Source organism: Trichomycterus rosablanca, chromosome 7, assembly GCF_030014385.1.
Source record: "Trichomycterus rosablanca isolate fTriRos1 chromosome 7, fTriRos1.hap1, whole genome shotgun sequence".
Lineage (NCBI taxonomy): Eukaryota > Metazoa > Chordata > Actinopteri > Siluriformes > Trichomycteridae > Trichomycterus > Trichomycterus rosablanca.
This window is the reverse complement of record NC_085994.1, coordinates 5,983,374-6,004,073: the sequence shown is the minus strand read 5'-3', so window position 1 is coordinate 6,004,073 and position 20,700 is coordinate 5,983,374. Positions and strand designations below refer to the sequence as shown.

At 37.7% G+C, this 20,700-nt stretch overlaps 2 protein-coding genes across 2 annotated transcripts; one reads left to right on the top strand and one right to left on the bottom strand.

Moving 5' to 3' along the window:
• The first annotated feature begins 2,893 nt into the window (after positions 1-2,893).
• spinb (spindlin b) lies at positions 2,894-12,427 on the top strand. The gene is made up of 6 exons (XM_062998302.1): positions 2,894-3,053; positions 7,757-7,818; positions 8,007-8,058; positions 9,084-9,343; positions 11,133-11,360; positions 11,924-12,427. The coding sequence occupies exons 2-6, from the start codon at positions 7,794-7,796 to the stop codon at positions 12,109-12,111; spliced, it is 753 nt and encodes a 250-aa protein (XP_062854372.1). The 5' UTR covers positions 2,894-3,053; positions 7,757-7,793; the 3' UTR covers positions 12,112-12,427.
• A 3,979-nt stretch (positions 12,428-16,406) lies between these two features.
• Positions 16,407-20,700, bottom strand: LOC134317983 (proline rich transmembrane protein 1B). The gene is made up of 4 exons (XM_062998730.1): positions 20,697-20,700; positions 19,339-19,898; positions 17,794-17,922; positions 16,407-16,553 (listed from the first exon to the last, which is right to left on the bottom strand). Exons 1-4 carry the CDS (start codon positions 20,698-20,700, stop codon positions 16,407-16,409), a joined length of 840 nt encoding a protein of 279 aa, XP_062854800.1.

The following is a 20,700-nucleotide window of genomic DNA, read 5'->3' as shown; positions in this document are numbered from 1 at the left end:
CATCAGTAAAATCCATGGTGTAAACATGTCCAAATACTTCGTTTATATGGAATTAAAACCGCGAGCACAGACACAACTTTAGAGTAGGAGTGTTACTTCCGCAATACAAGCCTCAGATAACAGCGGTACTTCCCCTGTGTCAGACTGTCTAAATAAAAGTCACCAGGTTTCATTTTCCGTTTAATACACAAGACAAAAGTCACGTTTTTTACGAAAAGAATGTTTAATAAATTTATTTTTTCAAAACCTTTATTTTAGAAAACAAAAACTGAGAGATACGTACTGAAGACATCATATACTGAACAAAGTGATGTATTGTATAGTATATAGTGTATATATACTGTATATATATATATATATATACTGATCAGCCATAACATTAAAATTACCTCCTTGTTTCTACACTCACTGTCCATTTTATCATTATTCTGCAATTACTGACTGTAGTCCATCAGTTTCTCTACATATTTTTTTAGCCTGTTTTCACCACAGAGCAGGTATTATTTAGGTGGTGGATCATTCTCAGCACTGCAGTGACACCGACATGGTGGTGGTGTGTTAGTGTGTGTTGTGCTGGTATGAGTGGATCAGACACAGCAGCGCTGCTGGAGTTTTTAAATACCGTGTCCACTCACTGTCCACTCTATTAGACACTCCTACCTAGTTGGTCCACCTTGTAGATGTAAAGTCAGAGACGATCGCTCATCTATTGCTGCTGTTTGAGTTGGTCATCTTCTAGACCTTCATCAGTGGTCACAGGACGCTGCCCACGGGGCGCTGTTGGTTAGATGTTTTTGGTTGGTGGACTATTCTTAATCCAGCAGTGACAGTGAGGTGTTTAAGAGAAACAGAGAAACATATGGACTACAGTCAGTAATTGTAGAACTACAAAGTGCTTCTATATGGTAAGTGGAGCTGATAAAATGGACAGTGAGTGTAGAAACAAGGAGGTGGTTTTAATGTTATGGCTGATCAGTGTATATAGCAATATATTATATAATATAGCATTATACAGTATAATAAGCATTATGTTGCACAACTTTTTTGTCACTTTTGCACACCTGGTTCACTTTAAATTGCTTCTATTTTCCAAATTATATTTTAAGTTTCTTTTTTATTTACATTTTTCAAGATTTTCTAATTGTTCTACACTTTTTACATTCTTTAAAATTCTATTTTTATTATAAATATATATTTATATATTTTGTCTATTTTGTAATTACTAAAGTGGCTGAGCAGTCACAAAAGCATTTCACTGCCAGTTGTACTGTGTATGAGTTTGCATGTTCTCCCCGTGTCCGTGTCAGTTTCCTCCGGGTGCTCCGGTTTCCTCCCACAGCCCAAAGACGTGCAAGTGAGGTGAATTGGAGATACAAAATTGTCCATGACTGTGTTTGATATAACCTTGTGAATTTATGAACCTTGTGTAATGAGTAACTACCGTTCCTGTCATGAATGTAACCAAAAATGTAAAACATGACGTTAAAACATATTGTTTGTAGTATTGTATCGTAGTTTTATATTATATTGTATTGTGTTGTAGTATTGTATTGTAGTATTATAGTATATTGTATTGTGTTGTAGTATTGTATTGTAGTATTATAGTACTGTATATTGTATTGTCTTGCACTTTTATTCTGTGTTGAAATCCTGGTCCTGTAGGAATGTTGTTTCGTTTTAATATGTACTCGTATACAGCCTCTCTTGAACTTTTAAGTAGGAACTCATATTATATTTCTAGACTGATTATAGACAGTAATTTATTTCAGTACATTAATTTTGGGGAATCTCGTCAAAGACTGTTATAGATACAATAATGTTATTGGTCTTCTCTGTCACTGTCTTAATAATTTATTTGAATACAAAAAATTCAATGCTAATTCAAACACAAAAATAAATAAATAAAAAAGCACAAGTAAAGTTTGGTGTGCACTGTGCAGCAGTCTAATGACTGATGTCTGGGTGAGGAACCGGTAAAAGAAAATGCATAAAGAGCAGCAAAAAACACAGAGCATAACATGATCCTTCATAAGCATAAGTCTCTGTAAGTATTTACTACTAGTGTAAAAGGAGTTAGCTTCACACATGTCTGAGGTGTGCACTTGCCTGTGACCAATTTATCAGCTAACGAGGGTGTCATGTCAGTGTCAGGGGTTTTTGGTCTATAGAACACACATTCTTTCCAAGTACGAATAGGTAGGTTCACTATACAAAAGCACACATAAGCATGCTAAGAGTGTTACCAGTTCCACAGTGGCCTTAGTCATTTTGAAATGAAAGAAACTTTTGAACCTTACTCAGACAGTGCTTTAAAAGGGGTGGCATGGTGGCACGGTGGGTAGCACTGTCGCCTCACAGCAAGAAGGTCCTGGGTTTGATCCTCAGGTGGAGCGGTCTGGGTCCTTTCTGTGTGGAGTTTGCATGTTCTCCCTGTGTCTGCGTGGGTTTTCTCCCACAGTGTGTTTGACATGAAACTTGTGAACTGATGAATCTTGTGTAACGAATAACTACTGTTTCTGTCATGAATGTAACCAAAGTGTGTAAAACATGACCTTAAAATCCTAATAAATAAATCATGCTCTAAAAGTCATGTGCAGTGATTGGAGAACCTGTTGGGACAGGCAACCAACTCTGTAGCACTCCACAAATCAGACCTTTATGGCAGAGTAGCAAGACTGAAGCCACTGTTGAGTAAATGGCATAAAAGTACTCTGGCATCATGAGGTAAAAGATTGTTTGGTGAAACAGCATGCACGTTGTCTACAAACAGGGGTTGAACAATTTTGATTGCAACTTTAAATGCACCCAATTGTTAAAAGCTAAATTTTTAACCGCGCATGCGCAATAACTATCTCGTCACCCTTTCTGGCCAGCCTTTTCTTTACACCGGGATTGTTGGACGCCGCTGCAAGTTTGTGGATACTTTGTTGTTGAAAGGCTTTGTTATTGTTCCCTTTCAAATGTTAACATTTAATATCTGCAGTTGAAGCAGAACGTCAAATGTGTTATTTTATTTAGGAATGGAAAGAGAAGCAAAGACTACTTTGTGCGAGGTATTGTATTAAAGAGCCACACTTATTGTTACTTTTTGTAAATAAGAATGAACTATTGTTTACTTTGTGACGTCAACATAGTAAACACGGTCGAATGTGTGCAAGTTTACATTTCATCTACCTGTAAAACATTGTTTAGGCTGTTCTAAATTCTCATACATGAGCTGAGCATGCTTCTCTCCTAGCACATGTAAACATAATACAACCCACGCTGCAGTGTTTCACCGCGGATTAACTACACGTGATTAAATCAATTAAAAGTCATGCATGCATGTTTAATTCATCCAGCTCATTTAAATAACTGATAATTATTTATTTAGGCGACGTTTCAGAAACGATTGTTGTTTTTGTATGTTGCTTAAAGTAAGTTTACTACAATCGACTCACGTTCGAATGAATCACAGTCGAATCGACTCACAAGCTCGAACAAATTGCAGTCGAATCGACTCACAAGCTCGAATAGTTTTTTTGTTTTTTTAAACCTACAAACCAAAATGATCAGTAATCTAAATGATCCACACATTTAAATAAAATAAAAAAATAATGCATGAACTAGTATCTGTATTTGCGAGACAATAAACATTACACTTCCAGATTTTAAGATGTGCCCTAGTGATGAATCGACAAATTAACTCGGATGGCTGACTCATTTTAAGGTAAAACTTAGTACTGGGAGATTTAATACAGTGTAACATCTATCCACGTTTTGTATTTTTTTTCTGACTTAAATAAAAAACAAAAGTCGTTTACACTGACAGGATTAATACCAGTTTTAGCCGAAACCTGATTAATTTTTATATGGGGATTTTTTGGCAGGCATATCATACCATACAGTGTAACAATAGTTATTATTTACACATCTTTTATTATTATTACTGTTATTATTATAATATATACCTAAATAATATTTATTATTATTACTGTTATTATTATAATATATACCTAACTAATCTTTATTATTATTACTGTTATTATTATAATACATACCTAACTAATCTTTATTATTAATACTGTTATTATTATAATATATACCTAACTAATCTTTATTATTATTACTGTTATTATTATAATATATACCTAACTAATCTTTATTATTATTACTGTTATTATTATAATATATACCTAACTAATCTTTATTATTATTACTGTTATTATTATAATATATACCTAACTAAGCTTTATTATTATTACTGTTATTATTATAATGTATACCTAACTAAGCTTTATTATTATTACTGTTATTATTATAATATATACCTAACTAATCTTTATTATTATTACTGTTATTATTATAATATATACCTAACTAATCTTTATTATTATTACTGTTATTATTATAATATATACCTAACTAAGCTTTATTATTATTACTGTTATTATTATAATGTATACCTAACTAAGCTTTATTATTATTACTGTTATTATTATAATGTATACCTAACTAATCTTTATTATTATTACTGTTATTATTATAATATATACCTAACTAAGCTTTATTGTTATTACTGTTATTATTATAATATATACCTAACTAATCTTTATTATTATTACTGTTATTATTATAATATATACCTAACTAAGCTTTATTATTATTACTGTTATTATTATAATATATACCTAACTAAGCTTTATTATTATTACTGTTATTATTATAATGTATACCTAACTAAGCTTTATTATTATTACTGTTATTATTATAATATATACCTAACTAATCTTTATTATTATTACTGTTATTATTATAATACATTCCTAACTAATCTTTATTATTATTACTGTTATTATTATAATATATACCTAACTAATATTTATTATTATTACTGTTATTATTATAATATATACCTAACTAATATTTATTATTATTACTGTTATTACTATAATATATACCTAACTAATCTTTATTATTATTACTGTTATTATTATAATATATACCCATTTTTATGATTATACCCATTTTTACCCAATCTATGATTAATATGAATATATAGTTAAAACTATAGCTATTTACATATAAGTAATTATATCTATATACATAGTACTATATACATAATAGCAATAATAACAGTAAACATATGATATGCCTAACTAATCTTTATTATTATTACTGTTATTATTATAATATATACCCATTTTTATTCATATGCTTATTGTTATTATTGCTATTATGTATATCTATCTACCTACCTACCTACCTACCTGCCTACCTATCTACCTACCCACCCACCCACATTATTTAACTTGCCACCCTCCTCTGAATTCTTTTTTAATACTTTTGTTACTAATATTCCTTCTTATTACTCTTCACTGTTTCTTTGTCTTTCTTCTGACTCTTCCTCACTGTCCTTCCTAATTAATATAGTAATTCTGAATTAATTCAGTATTTGAATAATTGTACTAGTTTTGCGATAGGTCATTACTTTCATTTTTACATTATGAAGCACCAAATTGAAAAAGCAAACAAAAGAATGAAAGGTAATGTGAAATGATTATCAATAGGCTTTAGTTAATGGTAAAATGTCTTAGAGAAGACAGAGATTGAATATAACTGCCTTACAAATGTATCTGTTTTATAATCTTTTTAGCAGGTGTAATCATTTTGTTTCTTCTCACTTGCAAGAGTTTGTTCAGATTGCAGGTGGTTCTAAATGCACAGCACAAATGGAGGGACATTTGTTTGTACAGCTCTAGCCTAGGATCCTAGAATCAAGGCCTGGTGCTGGTAACTAGATGTCTAGTCACTCTAGCACTCTTCCAATTCTTGGTATCAACAGCTGGCTTAAAATGCTTTATCAGTATTGAATTAGATGTTATCCCACAACCGTTTGTGTTGTTTCAGCACAGCATACAACATGTCTACTGTCACAAATCTGAAGTTTTGCATAACTTGCAGAGATTTGCCTAAGTGTCAGATGTCAATATAAGATTAATATTAGCCTGTACTCTGATACTTTGATATCAGGGTCAGAAGCCTTGGAAATAGAAAAAAAGTGTATCAGGACAGCTCTACATACAGTGTATCACAAAAATGAGTACACCCCTCACATTTCTGCAGATATTTAAGTATATCTTTTCATGGGACAACACTGACAAAATGACACTTTGACACAATGAAAAGTAGTCTGTGTGCAGCTTATATAACAGTGTAAATTTATTCTTCCCTCAAAATAACTCAATATACAGCCATTAATGTCTAAACCACCAGCAACAAAAGTGAGTACACCCCTAAGAGACTGCACCCCTAAATGTCCAAATTGAGCACTGCTTGTCATTTTCCCTCCAAAATGTCATGTGATTTGTTAGTGTTACTAGGTCTCAGGTGTGCATAGGGAGCAGTTGTGTTCAATTTAGTAGTACAGCTCTCACACTCTCTCATACTGGTCACTGAAAGTTCCAACATGGCACCTCATGGCAAAGAACTCTCTGAGGATCTTAAAAGACGAATTGTTGCGCTACATGAAGATGGCCAAGTCTACAAGAAGATTGCCAACACCCTGAAACTGAGCTGCAGCACAGTGGCCAAGATCATCCAGCGTTTTAAAAGAGCAGGTTCCACTCAGAACAGACCTTGCGTTGGTCGTCCAAAGAAGCTGAGTGCACGTGCTCAGCGTCACATCCAACTGCTGTCTTTGAAAGCTAGGCGCAGGAGTGCTGTCAGCATTGCTGCAGAGATTGAAAAGGTGGGGGGTCAGCCTGTCAGTGCTCAGACCATACGCCGCACACTACATCAAATCGGTCTGCATGGCTGTCACCCCAGAAGGAAGCCTCTTCTGAAGTCTCTACACAAGAAAGCCCGCAAACAGTTTGCTGAAGACATGTCAACAAAGGACATGGATTACTGGAACCATGTCCTATGGTCTGATGAGACCAAGATTAATTTGTTTGGTTCAGATGGTCTCAAGCATGTGTGGCGGCAATCAGGTGAGGAGTACAAAGATAAGTGTGTCATGCCTACAGTCAAGCATGGTGGTGGGAATGCCATGGTCTGGGGCTGCATGAGTGCAGCAGGTGTTGGGGAGTTACATTTCATTGAGGGACACCAACTCCAATATGTACTGTGAAATACTGAAGCAGAGCATGATCCCCTCCCTCCGGAAACTGGGTCGCAGGGCAGTGTTCCAGCATGATAATGACCCCAAACACACCTCTAAGACGACCACTGCTTTATTGAAGAGGCTGAGGGTAAAGGTGATGGACTGGCCAAGCATGTCTCCAGACCTAAACCCAATAGAACATCTTTGGGGCATCCTCAAGCGGAAGGTGGAGGAGCGCAAAGTCTCGAATATCCGCCAGCTCCGTGATGTCGTCATGGAGGAGTGAAAAAGCATTCCAGTGGCAACCTGTGAAGCTCTGGTAAACTCCATGCCCAGGAGAGTTAAGGCAGTTCTGGGAAATAATGGTGGCCACACAAAATATTGACACTTCAGGAACTTTCACTAAGGGGTGTACTCACTTTTGTTGCCAGTGGTTTAGACATTAATGGCTGTATATTGAGTTATTTTGAGGGAAGAATAAATTTACACTGTTATATAAGCTGCACACAGACTACTTTTCATTGTGTCAAAGTGTCATTTTGTCAGTGTTGTCCCATGAAAAGATATACTTAAATATCTGCAGAAATGTGAGGGGTGTACTCACTTTTGTGATACACTGTATGTAGATGGTGATCTGTTTCATTTGCTGATAGTTAAACCTTTTTTCCCCAGACAAAAGGAAATATCAAGGCTTGATTGGCATTTCTAAATGGATACCCTAGGAACTACTTCAGGTGAGTCTTGAATGTGAGCTTAGTTGCCAAAAAAGACTAGATATTTTTATCAAAATGTCTTTATTAAACTCTTAATACATCATTTTCTGTTACCTAAACACTGATTCAGTGGCTATTGATTTACATTAACAGAAGAAGTACATAAACAAAAATGCCTTAGTTGAGTAATCCTTAAATATGTTTTACAGTTGATCCCGATGTATCTGTGTGTCGACCTACAAAGAAAAAAGGATCGCATAAGTGAGTAGCTACTGAGGTTGTGTACACAAATAATTTCACTTTGGGTCACAGGACATGATATAAAGCTATTTTTAAATTAATATGATATTTGTTGAGGTAATATAAAATTTTACAGTTTGTACACTAATATGATATTAGCTGAGGTAATATACACCGATCAGCCATAACATTAAAACCACCTCCTTGTTTCTACTCTCACTGTCCCATACCATATAGAAGTACTTTGAAGTTCTACAATTACTGACTGTAGTCCATCTATTTCTCTACATACTTTCTTTAGCCTGCTTTCACCCTGTTCTTCAATGGTCAGGACCCCCACAGAGCAGGTATTATTTAGGTGGTGGATCATTCTCAGCACTGCAATGACATGGTGGTGGTGTGTTAGTGTGTGTTGTGCTGGTATGAGTGGATCAGACACAGCAGCGCTGCTGGAGTTTTTAAATACCGTGTCCACTCACTGTCCACTCTATTAGACACTCCTACCTAGTTGGTCCACCTTGTAGATGTAAAGTCAGAGATGACCGCTCATCTATTGCTGCTGTTTGAGTTGGTCATCTTTGAGATCTTCATCAGTGGACACAGGATGCTGCTGTTGGTTGGATATATTTTTGGTTGGTGGAATATTCTCAGTCCAGCAGTGACAGTGAGGTGTTTAAAAACACCATCAGCGCTGCTGTGTCTGATCCACTCATACCAGCACAACACACACTAACACACCACCACCATGTCAGTGTCACTGCAGTGCTGAGAATCATCCACCACCTAAATAATGCCTGCTCTGTGGTGGTCCTGGGAGAGTCTTGACCATTGAAGAACAGCATGAAAGGGGCTAACAAAGCATGCAGAGAAACAGATGGACTACAGTCAGTAATTGTAGAACAACAAAGTGCTTCTATATGGTAAGTGGAGCTGATAAAATGGACAGAGAATGTAGAAACCAGGAGGTGGTTTTAATGTTATGGCTGATCGGTGTATAATGTTACAGTTTGTACAGCTGAAGTAACACTTGTTTTTTGTTTACTTAGACATAAGCACAAGCATCATGTGGAGCTGAGCGTGCCAGTTTCCCCACCTGTACGAAATATTGTTGGTTGCATGATAAAGCACAACTGGAAGGAGGATTGTTACAGTCCAAACTCACACTGGACAGGGACAGTTTTAGACCAGTGCCCTGTAAACCCATCTCTCTTCCTCATTAAGTATCATGGTTTTGACTGTGTATATGGCCTGGAGATTTTTCAAGATGAGAGAGTTTCAGACCTAGAGATTTTACCTGTCAAAATCCGTAAGTATTTCCAAACACATTGTAAGGCAGGACATTGTGGTAATACATCAAGTTAGTTGTCTTAATAAATATAATATCATGCATTTTATAACACTTTTTAAAATGATTACTGTATGCTTCTAAACTATGCATTTTGTAACTGTTTGGTAATGACAGTTGTGAGCTAAAAGTTTAAAATCGTGGCAGGTCTACCTAAACCCTGCCATATTATGGAATGTGGTTGTTTTAAATATCTACACAATAGAAGCCTGTCCAGACCAAACCTAAACTAATAAGCTGCTACCGGAGCTCCTCTTTTTCTGTGGAGATTGATGTTTGTACATTTTTCCTATATGATGAATTAACAAACAGACCAGATTTTACTGTAATTAATAAATGAATGGGCTATGTCTCAAACTGCATCCTGCTGTAATTGACAGTATAGTAATGACACATTGTTAGTGGACTCATTTTGTACTTTTAACTGTGCAGTACCCTATGGTAGGTTGCGTCCCAAGTTTAATTATTATTTCTGTTGTCAAGTGATCCATACTGTACTTAAGTACCGTATCTCTTTGCTATGTACAAATTCTGATTTGGATGCATATAATATGTTACACATTGTGCAATGAAAAAAGGGTTTTAAACACACATTTTGGTGTGGTAGTACGTTTAGCAACATGGTATGGTGATTTACAATTACTGGAGGTTTATGCACTAATCAAACTTGATTGGGTTTAGTAAATTACTCCAAGCCATGTTCAACATCTTTGTGTTTTTTTATTGAAACCATTCAATAAGAAGAAAAACTGGACATTGTTCACTTGTCAACCAACCCTTCCACAACTGGTTCTGCCATGAAAATAGCCTTTCATGGGGTAAAAATGAACCAATACATACACTGATCAGCCATAACATTAAAACCACCTCCTTGTTTCTACACTCACTGTTCATTTTATCAGCTCCACTTACCATATAGAAGCACTTTGTAGTTCTACAATTACTGACTGTAGTCCATCTGTTTCTCTACATACTTATCTCTACACACATATTTAAGCAGATTAGACATATTCAAAAGCTAATTAAAGTAAAGCCTCTGTTGTGGCATGTGTGGAAATACATGCAGTCATTTCAGACTGCATCCAAAATCACATACCAACATATAAACAGGATGTCAAAATAGTGTGTAATTTGCATTAAAAACTGCCATATTTTTTCATATGTATTCAACGTTTAAAAAAAAAAATTTTTTTTGTTTTAAAAAAAACAACTTTGTTTCATGTATATGTGCTCAGGGGCGATTTAATGCTCGGGCTTACCTGGGCTTCAGCCCAGGGGCCCCGATTAATTGAGGGCCCCGGATTGGCTGTTTTATGTTTTATTTATTTTGTTATGAATGGGGAAGCTTACAAACCAATGATTTTGTAAATCATTTACACGTTATTCATATTTCTGACTGGTGATTGGCCAGATAATCTCTAACGAGCTGCTGTAATTCTGATTGGTGGTTTCAGTTAAGCAACGTGAACGTTAGAGCTAGTATGTGAGTGACAGTCAGCTCAGCCAATCAGAATGCAGCACCAGGTTTATACACGTGTGTTCGGAAGTTCTGCAGTTAGTTTTGTATATGAGTCTCGCCTTATGGTACCAGCATGGAAGTTCGGGTTCTGGAACTAGGCGGTGTAAAGTGCTGTAACGCTCATTGAAGTCCTGACTAAATGTAAAATGTAAAAAAAAACACGTAGTATCTTCTTTGTTTGATTAAATCTTTACTGTGCCATATTTACAGCAATACTATTTATTTTTCCAGCCAAATATAAAATAAGCGATGCTCGTTTGGCTGAGAGGATGTTGGGTCGAGCCGTGGAGCACCAGTTTGAGACAGAAAATGGTTTAAAGAATGGATGGAAAGGCTTGGTACTCGCTAGAGCTCCCATCATGCCAACGTGGTTTTTCATTACTTACGAGAAGGACCCTGTTCTTTACATGTACCAGCTTCTTGAAGACTACAAAGAGGGTGACCTTCAAATACTTCCAGGTAAGTGACAGCTTCCATGTGGTACTGGATTTAATCCAGTAACGACAATAACATCAAGAAATTGATTTAAATGTATGTACTTAATTATTAACAATTATACACATTTAATATTTTACTTGTTTTTTTAATGTTTTTTGTTTATAAATACATACTTATAAACACATATTGACTTATCTAACAATTTGTCACTTACCCACTCACTTTCTGAACCGCTTATCTAATTAGGGTCACGAGGGGGTGCTGGAGCCTATCCCAGCTTTTCAGTGGGTAACACCCTGGACGGGGCGCCAGTCCATTGCAGGGCAGACACACATACACACACCCATTCACCTATAAGGAAATGCAATGTCTCCAATTAACCTGACTGCATGTTTTTGGACTGTGGGAGGAAACCGGAGCTCCCAGAGGAAACCCACACAGACACGTGGAGAACATGCAAACTCCACACAGAAAGGACGTGGACCGCCCGGCCTGGAGATCGAACCCAGGACCTTATTGCTGTGAGGCAACAGTGCTACCCACAGTGCCACCCTCTAACAATTTCTTTCATTTTGTTTTTTTAGATGACCTCACTGAAGTGAAAGAACCTGGTGAGGTTGCTGAGAACCTTGTTGGAAAACAAGTGGAGTACGTGAAGGAGGACGGTACAATAAGGAAGGGTACAGTCATTCAACAGGTTGAGGCAAAGCCAACAGTGTACTTCATTAAATTTGATGATGACTATCACATTTATGTTTATGATATGGTTTAAGCATGGATGATTGTTCATGTAATACACTAAACTTTTATCATCAATGCTATTGGTGTACTGTAAATGATTCTTATTTTGTGTTTATTATGGTTAATGTCCAATTGTGTTTTTTGGGTTTTGCTGCCTTTTACTGTCTGTTCGTTTTAAGGACATTTTCTCATTACTTGGTTATACCTACTTGATGTAACTTTTTGAATTGTTACAGGGGATTGCTGTTACTTTGTGGATGTTTTTTGTCTTTTTTTTAATGTCTGCCTACACTAAAGAGTTGTATTTTCATGATCATAAACAACAGCACAGACTGACTTATTTTCTAATAAAGAAACAAAATATGACCTGGTCTTTGTGTTAAATGTGTGTAAACAAAAGCCGACCAAAATGATCTTTTAACTCATTAATGTTTTTTAGCCACTACAGATTTTTTTTTATCATATTAAAGACTTTAATAGACAATATAATAAGAAAAATACCTAATAGTTTGAAAATGTGTAACTTATTATGTAAGAAAACAACATTTTTCAAAGGTGGAAGTAAGATGTGAAGAGAAACAATATCTCAATTTTCTACTGTACGTAGTGAATTGACAATAAAGAAATCTTGAATCTTGACTATCTGAGCAAAAGTCACATTTTAATTATGTTACATAATTACAGACCTGTTTACATTTTGTCTAGCAAAAGCAGCTAGCTATTTTATCTTGCTAAGATAAAAGACTCATCCACAACTTTATTGCCCTGACATGATAATTATTACTAAGTTTTAAACTGTTCACGCTGTCAACATGCCAGAACAAAAAACAACCTACAGCTGAGTGGTCGCTTAACACCTTTTCATTTTGAAGAGCAGTAAACTTGAATTTCATGCTTTTTGTACTCAAGTGGTGAGTAGATCCTTCATTAATGCTGCAATTTTCTAGTTCATTTGTTTGCATCATAATTACATCAATTATTTGTTGATTTTGTGTGCTGTAGACACTATCCCGACTACCCACTCTTATGCCCTCCTTTTTGGGGGTCCCATGTCCTTCTTTTTGAGCTCTGTTCTCCTATTTGAGGTCTGATGTCCTCCTTTTGAGCTCTGATATCCTCCTTTTTGGGGTCTAATGTCCTCCTTTTGAGCTCTGATGTCCTCCTTTTTGGGGTCTGATGTCCTCCTATTTGAGCTCTGATGTCCTCCTTTTTGAGATCTGATGTCCTCCTTTTTGAGATCTGATGTCCTCCTTTTTGAGGTCTGATGTCCTCCTATTTGAGCTCTGATGTCCTCCTTTTTGGGGTCTGATGTCCTCCTTTTTGGGGTCTGATGTCCTCCTTTTTGAGCTCTGATGTCCTCCTATTTGAGCTCTGATGTCCTCCTTTTTGAGATCTGATGTCCTCCTTTTTGAGATCTGATGTCCTCCTTTTTGAGATCTGATGTCCTCCTTTTTGAGCTCTGATGTACTCCTTTTTTTTTTTTTTTTTTTTTAGCTCCGATGTCCTTCTTTCTGGGATTATGGCAGTGTCCATTCTACCTCTGACAGTACTAGTTCTGATAGCCAGAAAGTGTCTAAAACTCAGTTTGATCAGTACAGCACAACAGCTAAGAGGAAAAATCAAGGTTGTTGGAGACCAGGACGGATGTTTTGAAAACTATAAAGATTTATGGAGGAAGCAGATGACTTGATTTGAACGTTACATACATTACATTACGTACATTAGAACCTTATTGTGAAGGCTGTTTTTTCTGTTTGCTGCCCTCTGCTGGTCAGCAGTTGTACTCTTGTGACATAACACTTCGTTCTTAATGTCTGTTCCATATACAGTATATGTAGTTAGAGTTGCAATCAGGGGTAGATCAAGCAGCTTAATGATCAGAAACATACGAGGAATTTTCAAAAAGTTTCCACACTTTTATATGTTGGTTATAAATGGTGAATGGTCATGTTTGCGAAACTGAGAGAGAGCTTATAGTCCAGATTAAGCGTCATCTAATTTCCAGGCTTTTGGACGCTCAAACAAGCTTTAAGGGGAAGAAGATTTTCATGTGATGATGATATGAAAGCAGAGGTGCATCAGTGGCTACACGCTCAACCAAAAACATTTTTGCTGACGTTATTAAAAAGTTGGTACAATGCTGGGAAAATTGCATCGGAAAGGTGACTACAGTGGGGCCAAAAAGTATTTAGTCAGCCACTGATTGTGCAAGTTATCCTACTTAGAAAGATGAGAGAGGTCTGTAATTGTCATCATAGGTACACTTCAACTATGAGAGACAAAATGAGAAAAAAAAAATACAGGAAATCACATTGTAGGATTTTTAAATAATTTATTTGTAAATTATGGTGGAAAATAAGTATTTGGTCACCCACAAGCAAGCAAGATTTCTGGCTCTCACAGACCTGTAACTTCTTCTTTAAGAAGCATTTCTGTCCTCCACTCATTACCTGTATTAATGGCACCTGTTTGACCTCGTTATCTGTATAAAAGACACCTGTCCACAGCCTCAAACAGTCAGACTCCAAACTCAACCATGGCCAAGACCAAAGAGCTGTCGAAGGACACCAGGAAGAAAATTGTAGACCTGCACCAGGCTGGGAAGAGTGAATATACAATAGGCAAGCAGGTTGGTGTGAATAAATCAACTGTGGGAGCAATTGTAAGAAAATGGAAGACATACAAGACCATTGATAATCTCCCTTGGGGTCAAGATCTCATCCCGTGAGGTCAAAATGATCATGAGAACGGTGAGCAAAAATCCCAGAACTACACGGAGGGACCTGATGAATGACCTGCAGAGAGCTGGGACCAAAGTACCAAGGCTACCATCAGTAACACACTACGCCGAGAGGGACTCAAATCCTGCAGTGCCAGCCATGTCCCCCTGCTTAAGCCAGTACATGTCCAGGCCCGTCTGAAGTTTGCCAGAGAGCATATGGATGATCCAGAAGAGGATTGGGAGAATATCATGTGGTCAGATGAAACCAAAATGGAACTTTTTGGTAAAAACTCAACTCGTCGTGTTTGGAGGCTGAGTTGCATCCCAAGAACACCATACCTACTGTAAAGCATGGGGGTGTAAACATCATGCTTTGGGGCTGTTTTTCTGCAAAGGGGACAGCGCGACTGATCCGTGTTAAGGGAAGAATGAACGGGGCCATGTATCGTGAGATTTTAAGCCAAAACCTCCTTCCATCAGTGAGAGCATTGAAGATGGAACGTGGCTGCGTCTTCCAGCATGACAATGATCCCAAACACACCGCTCGGGCAACGAAGGAGTGGCTCCGTAAAAAGCATTTCAAGGTCCTGGAGTGGCCTAGCCAGTCTCCAGACCTCAACCCCATAGAAAATTTGTGGAGTCCGTGTTGCCCAGCGACAGCCCCAAAACATCACTGCTCTAGAGGAGATCTGCATGGAGGAATGGGCCAAAATACCAGCTACAGTGTGTGCAAACCTGGTGAAGACTTACAGGAAACGTTTGACCTCTGTCATTGCCAACAAAGGTTATGTTACAAAGTATTGAGTTGAACTTTTGTTATTGACCAAATACTTAATTTCCACCATAATTTACAAATAAATTCTTTAAAAATCCTACAATGTGATTTCCTGGATTTTTTTTTCTCATTTTGTCTCTCATAGTTGAAGTGTACCTATGATGAAAATTACAGACCTCTCTCATCTTTCTAAGTAGGAGAACTTGCACAATCAGTGGCCCCACTGTATGTCGAGAAGTAATGTCATTTGTTTTTGAAATTCTTAATGAATAGAGTTTTTAAAAGTGCGGAAACTTTTTGAAGAGTCCTCGTATAAGTATGGCAAAAATAGATGCAATTGGGAAGGAAGCAAATGCTTTTTCACTGCACTGTCAATAATATACCATATGTGTGACCAGAGAATCAAGATTATTGTTATATAAGATTAGGTTTATTATGTTCATTTCTTTCCTTTATTTACAGCTTAAAAATACATACTGCATGAAATCAAGCTAACAACTATGCAATATTTATAGACAAAAATTAAGTCAGTAAATGGTAAAGTGGGTCTGAAGAGCTCAGGTTGCTCTACTACTGCTTAAAAACTGCTTCTGGTTGTAACAGCTCAAGAATCACACCCTTTTATCTGGCAGTCTGATATATAAATTTAGTGGAGGAACAAAAGAAGACGTGTTACAACAGTTGCACAGTAATGCCTATAGCTTTAACTGTGATTTTTGGGTGCCAGGTAACCATAAACATGTCATGGTCATGTCGTGTATTTATGAAAATTGGATCATTTTATATTGTGTTTTCATGAAACACAGAAAACCTTCAGCACTTAAGCAAACTAGCTGCAGAGGGTTACGACCCCATATATGATCCAGCAGATAAATACAAAAATGCCGAACATCAGACTGATCATCACCAGTAAACGGGCTTTCTGGGAGGCCCTCTCACCCTCCTGTATGTCACCCCGGGCCAGTGCTGCACGAGTCTGCAAAAAACAGACAATCCACAGGTGAAGAGGCTTTAAATACATTAATGCATTAATTGTCTGTTTTACCACTGCTTTAACCTGGTCAGGGTCACTGTGGGTGCAAATTACACACATACACACACACAGCTAGGGCAATTTTGTATCTTCAATTAACCTAACTGCATTTCTTTGGACTATGGGAGGAAACCAGAGCTCCCGGAGGAAACCCACACAGACACGGGGAGAACATGTGAAATCCACACAGAAAGGACCCAGCTCACTCCACCTAGGAATCAAACCCTGCTTTGAATATATGTGCATTAATCCATGTATTATTGTATAATGTATATATTTGTATCTCTATGTTTGGGTGTCAAAATAAATTAGGACAAACCTAAATATTACTTATTATTATTTTTAAAATGTAATGTTAGAGTACTTTGAATTTAAAAGTTAAATAAGTATCAAGGTTTATAATTACAATTTAGAATTATTTGTATTTTTACATGCTTTACCTTATCTTTAATCAGGTTATGACAGGTACATACATAGATCTTACCTGCATCAGTAATTAGTAACACAAATAATTGTACTTACATTTATATTTAGTAAATATAAATTTATCATTATATACAGGTTGAAAAAAATAATATGGACCTCCCCCAACAGACCTCTCAAAAGGTTTTTTGGTCTTGTCTTAATGAGAATAAACAAACACTCAGGTTTTTAGAAATGCTTAAAGCCCCTTCTCATTAACTGACAACCAGTCCGGTGTGTTTCCTACCTTTCGCCCAGTGAATTGTACCCACTGCAACCCTAAGTAGGATAAAGAGGTGGTAAAACAGACAGTGAATGAATGAATAAATGAATGAATGAATGTTTTGGGAAGTAAAAACAATCCACAGGGAGAACATGCTAAACCCAGAGGCAGTCAAAACCAGTGATGCTTGCTACCATTTTGCCCGAATGTTTAGAACAGGACTTTTCAAACCCTTTGTCGTGAACTTGAAGTGTGTCGTGAGCCCAAAAAAATGGGCCGCAGAGAAAAAATTTTTTATTAATGAATTTTAACAGACACAAAATGAACTTGTACACAAATTACGTTACATAGTGTAAACCAGAGTAGGACCAGATTAACACTATTTTTATTAATTAAGTTGTTTGGGTCGCGATAACAATCCTGAACAAAATGTGGGTGGCTTGACCCTTGTTTAGAACATTCCACTTTAATCAATATGCCAGTCAGTACATCACTTACTTCAAAAGAGTACATGAGAGCGACCAGGCCACTCATCAGGCAGCAGAAGATGGTGACTAGCAGAGACTCCATTAGATAGTCTTTGGGTAAAGGTGATTGTTCTTCACTCAGTGGTGCACCATTCATATACTGCAATAAAGAAATAGATTTATATACAGTTCTGTGTAATCATAAACAAAATACTCACTAATAATTATATTTTAACCTATCCATCCATCCATCCATCTTCATTGGGGTGTACTCACTTATGTTGCCAGCTATTAAGACATTAATGGCTGTGTGTTGAGTTATTTTCAGAAGACAGTAAATCTACACTGCTATACAAGCTGTACACTGACTACTCTAAGTTATATCCAAGTTTCATGTCTATAGTGTTGTCCCATGAAAAGATATAATGAAATATCTGCAGAAATGTGAGGGGTGTACTCACTTTTGTGATACACTGTATAATAATAATAATACTTTCAATTTATATAGCGCCTTTCAAGATACCCAAGGTCGCTTTACATCAAACAATAAACAGTTCAGTGAGGTACAAAAAGAAAGCATAGTTAATTGAAGAGATGGGTTTTTAACAGAGATTTAAATTGTGGAAGTGAAGAGACAGAGCGAAGAGAAGAAGGGAGAGCGTTCCACAGAGTGGGGGCAGCCACACTAAATGATCTGCCACCCAAGGTTGACAGCCTAAATCTAGGTGTGGCCAGCAGGCCAGCATCGGAGGACCTGAGTGAGCGACTGGGTATGTAAGGTGTCAGCAGATGGGAGAGGTAGACCGGGGCAAGTCCATGAAGGGCTTTAAAAGTAAGGAGTAGTATTTTAAATTGGAGGCGTTTATGCACAGGGAGCCAATGCAATTGCTCCAAAACCGGGGTGATATGGTCGTGTTTTCGAGTGGATGTGAGGATCCTGGCCGCAGCATTTTGAATAAGCTGTAGAGGGCGTATCGACTTGTTAGGAAGACCATAGAGCAGTGAGTTGCAATAGTCCAGCCGAGAAGTAACAAAAGCATGGACCAAAAGCTCTGCTGTCTGAGGTGAAATCATGGGGCGAAGACGAGAAATGTTACGTAGGTGGAAGTAAGCAGACTTTGTGATGGAGTGGATGTAGGGCTGAAAAGTTAGGAGAGGGTCGACTGTCACACCAAGGTTCCGTGCAGTAGCAGCAGGAAAAACAGAGGTGTTCCCAATGAGAAGAACAGGGCAAGAGAAAGAGGAAAGTGCAGCTTTCGAGCCAATATACAGAAGCTCAGTTTTATCGGTATTTAATTGAAGATAATTCGCCCGCAGCCATAGGATGAGATCTTGAAGACACCTGGAGAGGGCAGTAGGAGGAAAGGGATCAGAGGGCCTGAGGCTAAGGTCAATCTGTGTGTCATCCGCGTAGCAGTGGAATTTTAACCCGTGATTTCGGAAAATTTCACCCAAGGGAGAGATGTATAGAATAAATAGCAGTGGTCCAAGGACCGAGCCCTGAGGCACACCCTGATGTATGTGTGCATTATTTGAGTATATATATATAAGTCATCACACAAGTCAGGGTTCTTACTATAGTGTAGGATGGGTAGGTGGAGGTTGGTAGGAAGGAGGGCTGATAAAAAGCAGGTGAACTGGCATCGAGCTGGCATGCCAGAACAGACTGGTTAGAGTACTGGCTGAGCGATGGTGGGTACACAAGATAAGCCAATTTGGGGTCTGGTGGGCTATACGGTGGAGGCTCTTCAGGAAGATTAGCAACATGATTAGCGGTAGAAGCTTCTCCATCTGGAGCTGTCTGCTCAATGTCATAAGCAGGATGGAGTCCACGGGTACTGTCTGTGTCACACACAGGGTTTAGGGTGTGGTTGCTGTCTGTGTCGCATGTTAGGTGTCCAGTTCGAGCGCTGTCTGAGTCATTTGCTGGGTTGGCTGTTTGGATGCTATCCCCATCAGTCATTTGATGTCTGGTTTGGATGCTGTCTGTGTCATTTTCATGTACTGTGGTTAGATTGCTGATTGAGTCGTATGATGGGGGGCATTGAGGTCTTGGGTGAGGTTGAACTTCCTGAACTATGACCGGGACAGCTGGGAGATGTGGTTCTTGATCTTCAGAGACGTGTGGTGGGCTGCCTGTAAACACAATAGTAAAATACAGTGTGAAGACTATCGTTGTAACCGTATCTTCACTCTCTGGCAAGGACCTACTGACATTGATCTTTTCTTGAAATTATTATTAACTTCGATTACGGGGTCGGCATTTCCGGCTTCTTCCCGTTAGGGGTCGCCGGCAGGATTTGGCAAATTTTTTATGCCGGATGCCCTTCCTGATACAACCCTCCCTATTCATCCGGGCTTGGGACCGGCACTACAATGCACTGGTTTGTGCATCTAGCGGCTAGGTATCTATAGGACAAATTCAGTGTTTCCAATTAGCCTGGTGGCATGTTTTTTGGACTGTGGGAGGAAACCGGAGCACCTAGAGGAAACCCACACGGACATGGGGAGAACATGCAACCTCTGCACAGAAAGGACCCGGACCGCCCCACCTGGGGATCGAACCCAGGACCTTCTTGCTGTGAGGCGACAGTGCTACCCACTAAGCCACCGTGCTGCCCAAATTAGTTTCTAGAATTAGTTTCTAATATTGATTTTTAAGATTATTTGTAATGACTACTATTCATTTTTGTTTTAGTAAGACTAGGCAGTTTTGAGTAGCCAGTTCACCCAGTAGCATGGTATACCTAAAGTCCAAGAAAACACACAGTGACACTCCAAAAATATTTTTGGCTTGGCTCCCAGAGCACATTGACTTTTGTTTATGCTCCATGTCCCTCTGTCCCCACCCCTGCCTTATGATTTTCCTTCACACCCATGATTACCTGTGCTTTGGTAGATAATTTTTATAAGTTTTATAAGTGTAGATGTTACCCAT

Bases quoted from the DNA above. Each gene is read 5' to 3' on its own strand.
- LOC134317983 (XM_062998730.1), bottom strand. The intron at 17,923-19,338 runs GTAAGAACCCTG...TCTTTATTGCAG, and splicing joins CCTACCCATCCTACACTATA to TATATGAATGGTGCACCACT. The intron at 16,554-17,793 runs GTAAGTGATGTA...TGTTTTTTGCAG, and splicing joins CTCTCATGTACTCTTTTGAA to ACTCGTGCAGCACTGGCCCG.
- spinb (XM_062998302.1), top strand. From the start codon at position 7,794: ATGGATACCCTAGGAACTACTTCAG. The intron at 7,819-8,006 runs GTGAGTCTTGAA...TATGTTTTACAG, and splicing joins TACCCTAGGAACTACTTCAG to TTGATCCCGATGTATCTGTG. The intron at 8,059-9,083 runs GTGAGTAGCTAC...TTGTTTACTTAG, and splicing joins AAGAAAAAAGGATCGCATAA to ACATAAGCACAAGCATCATG.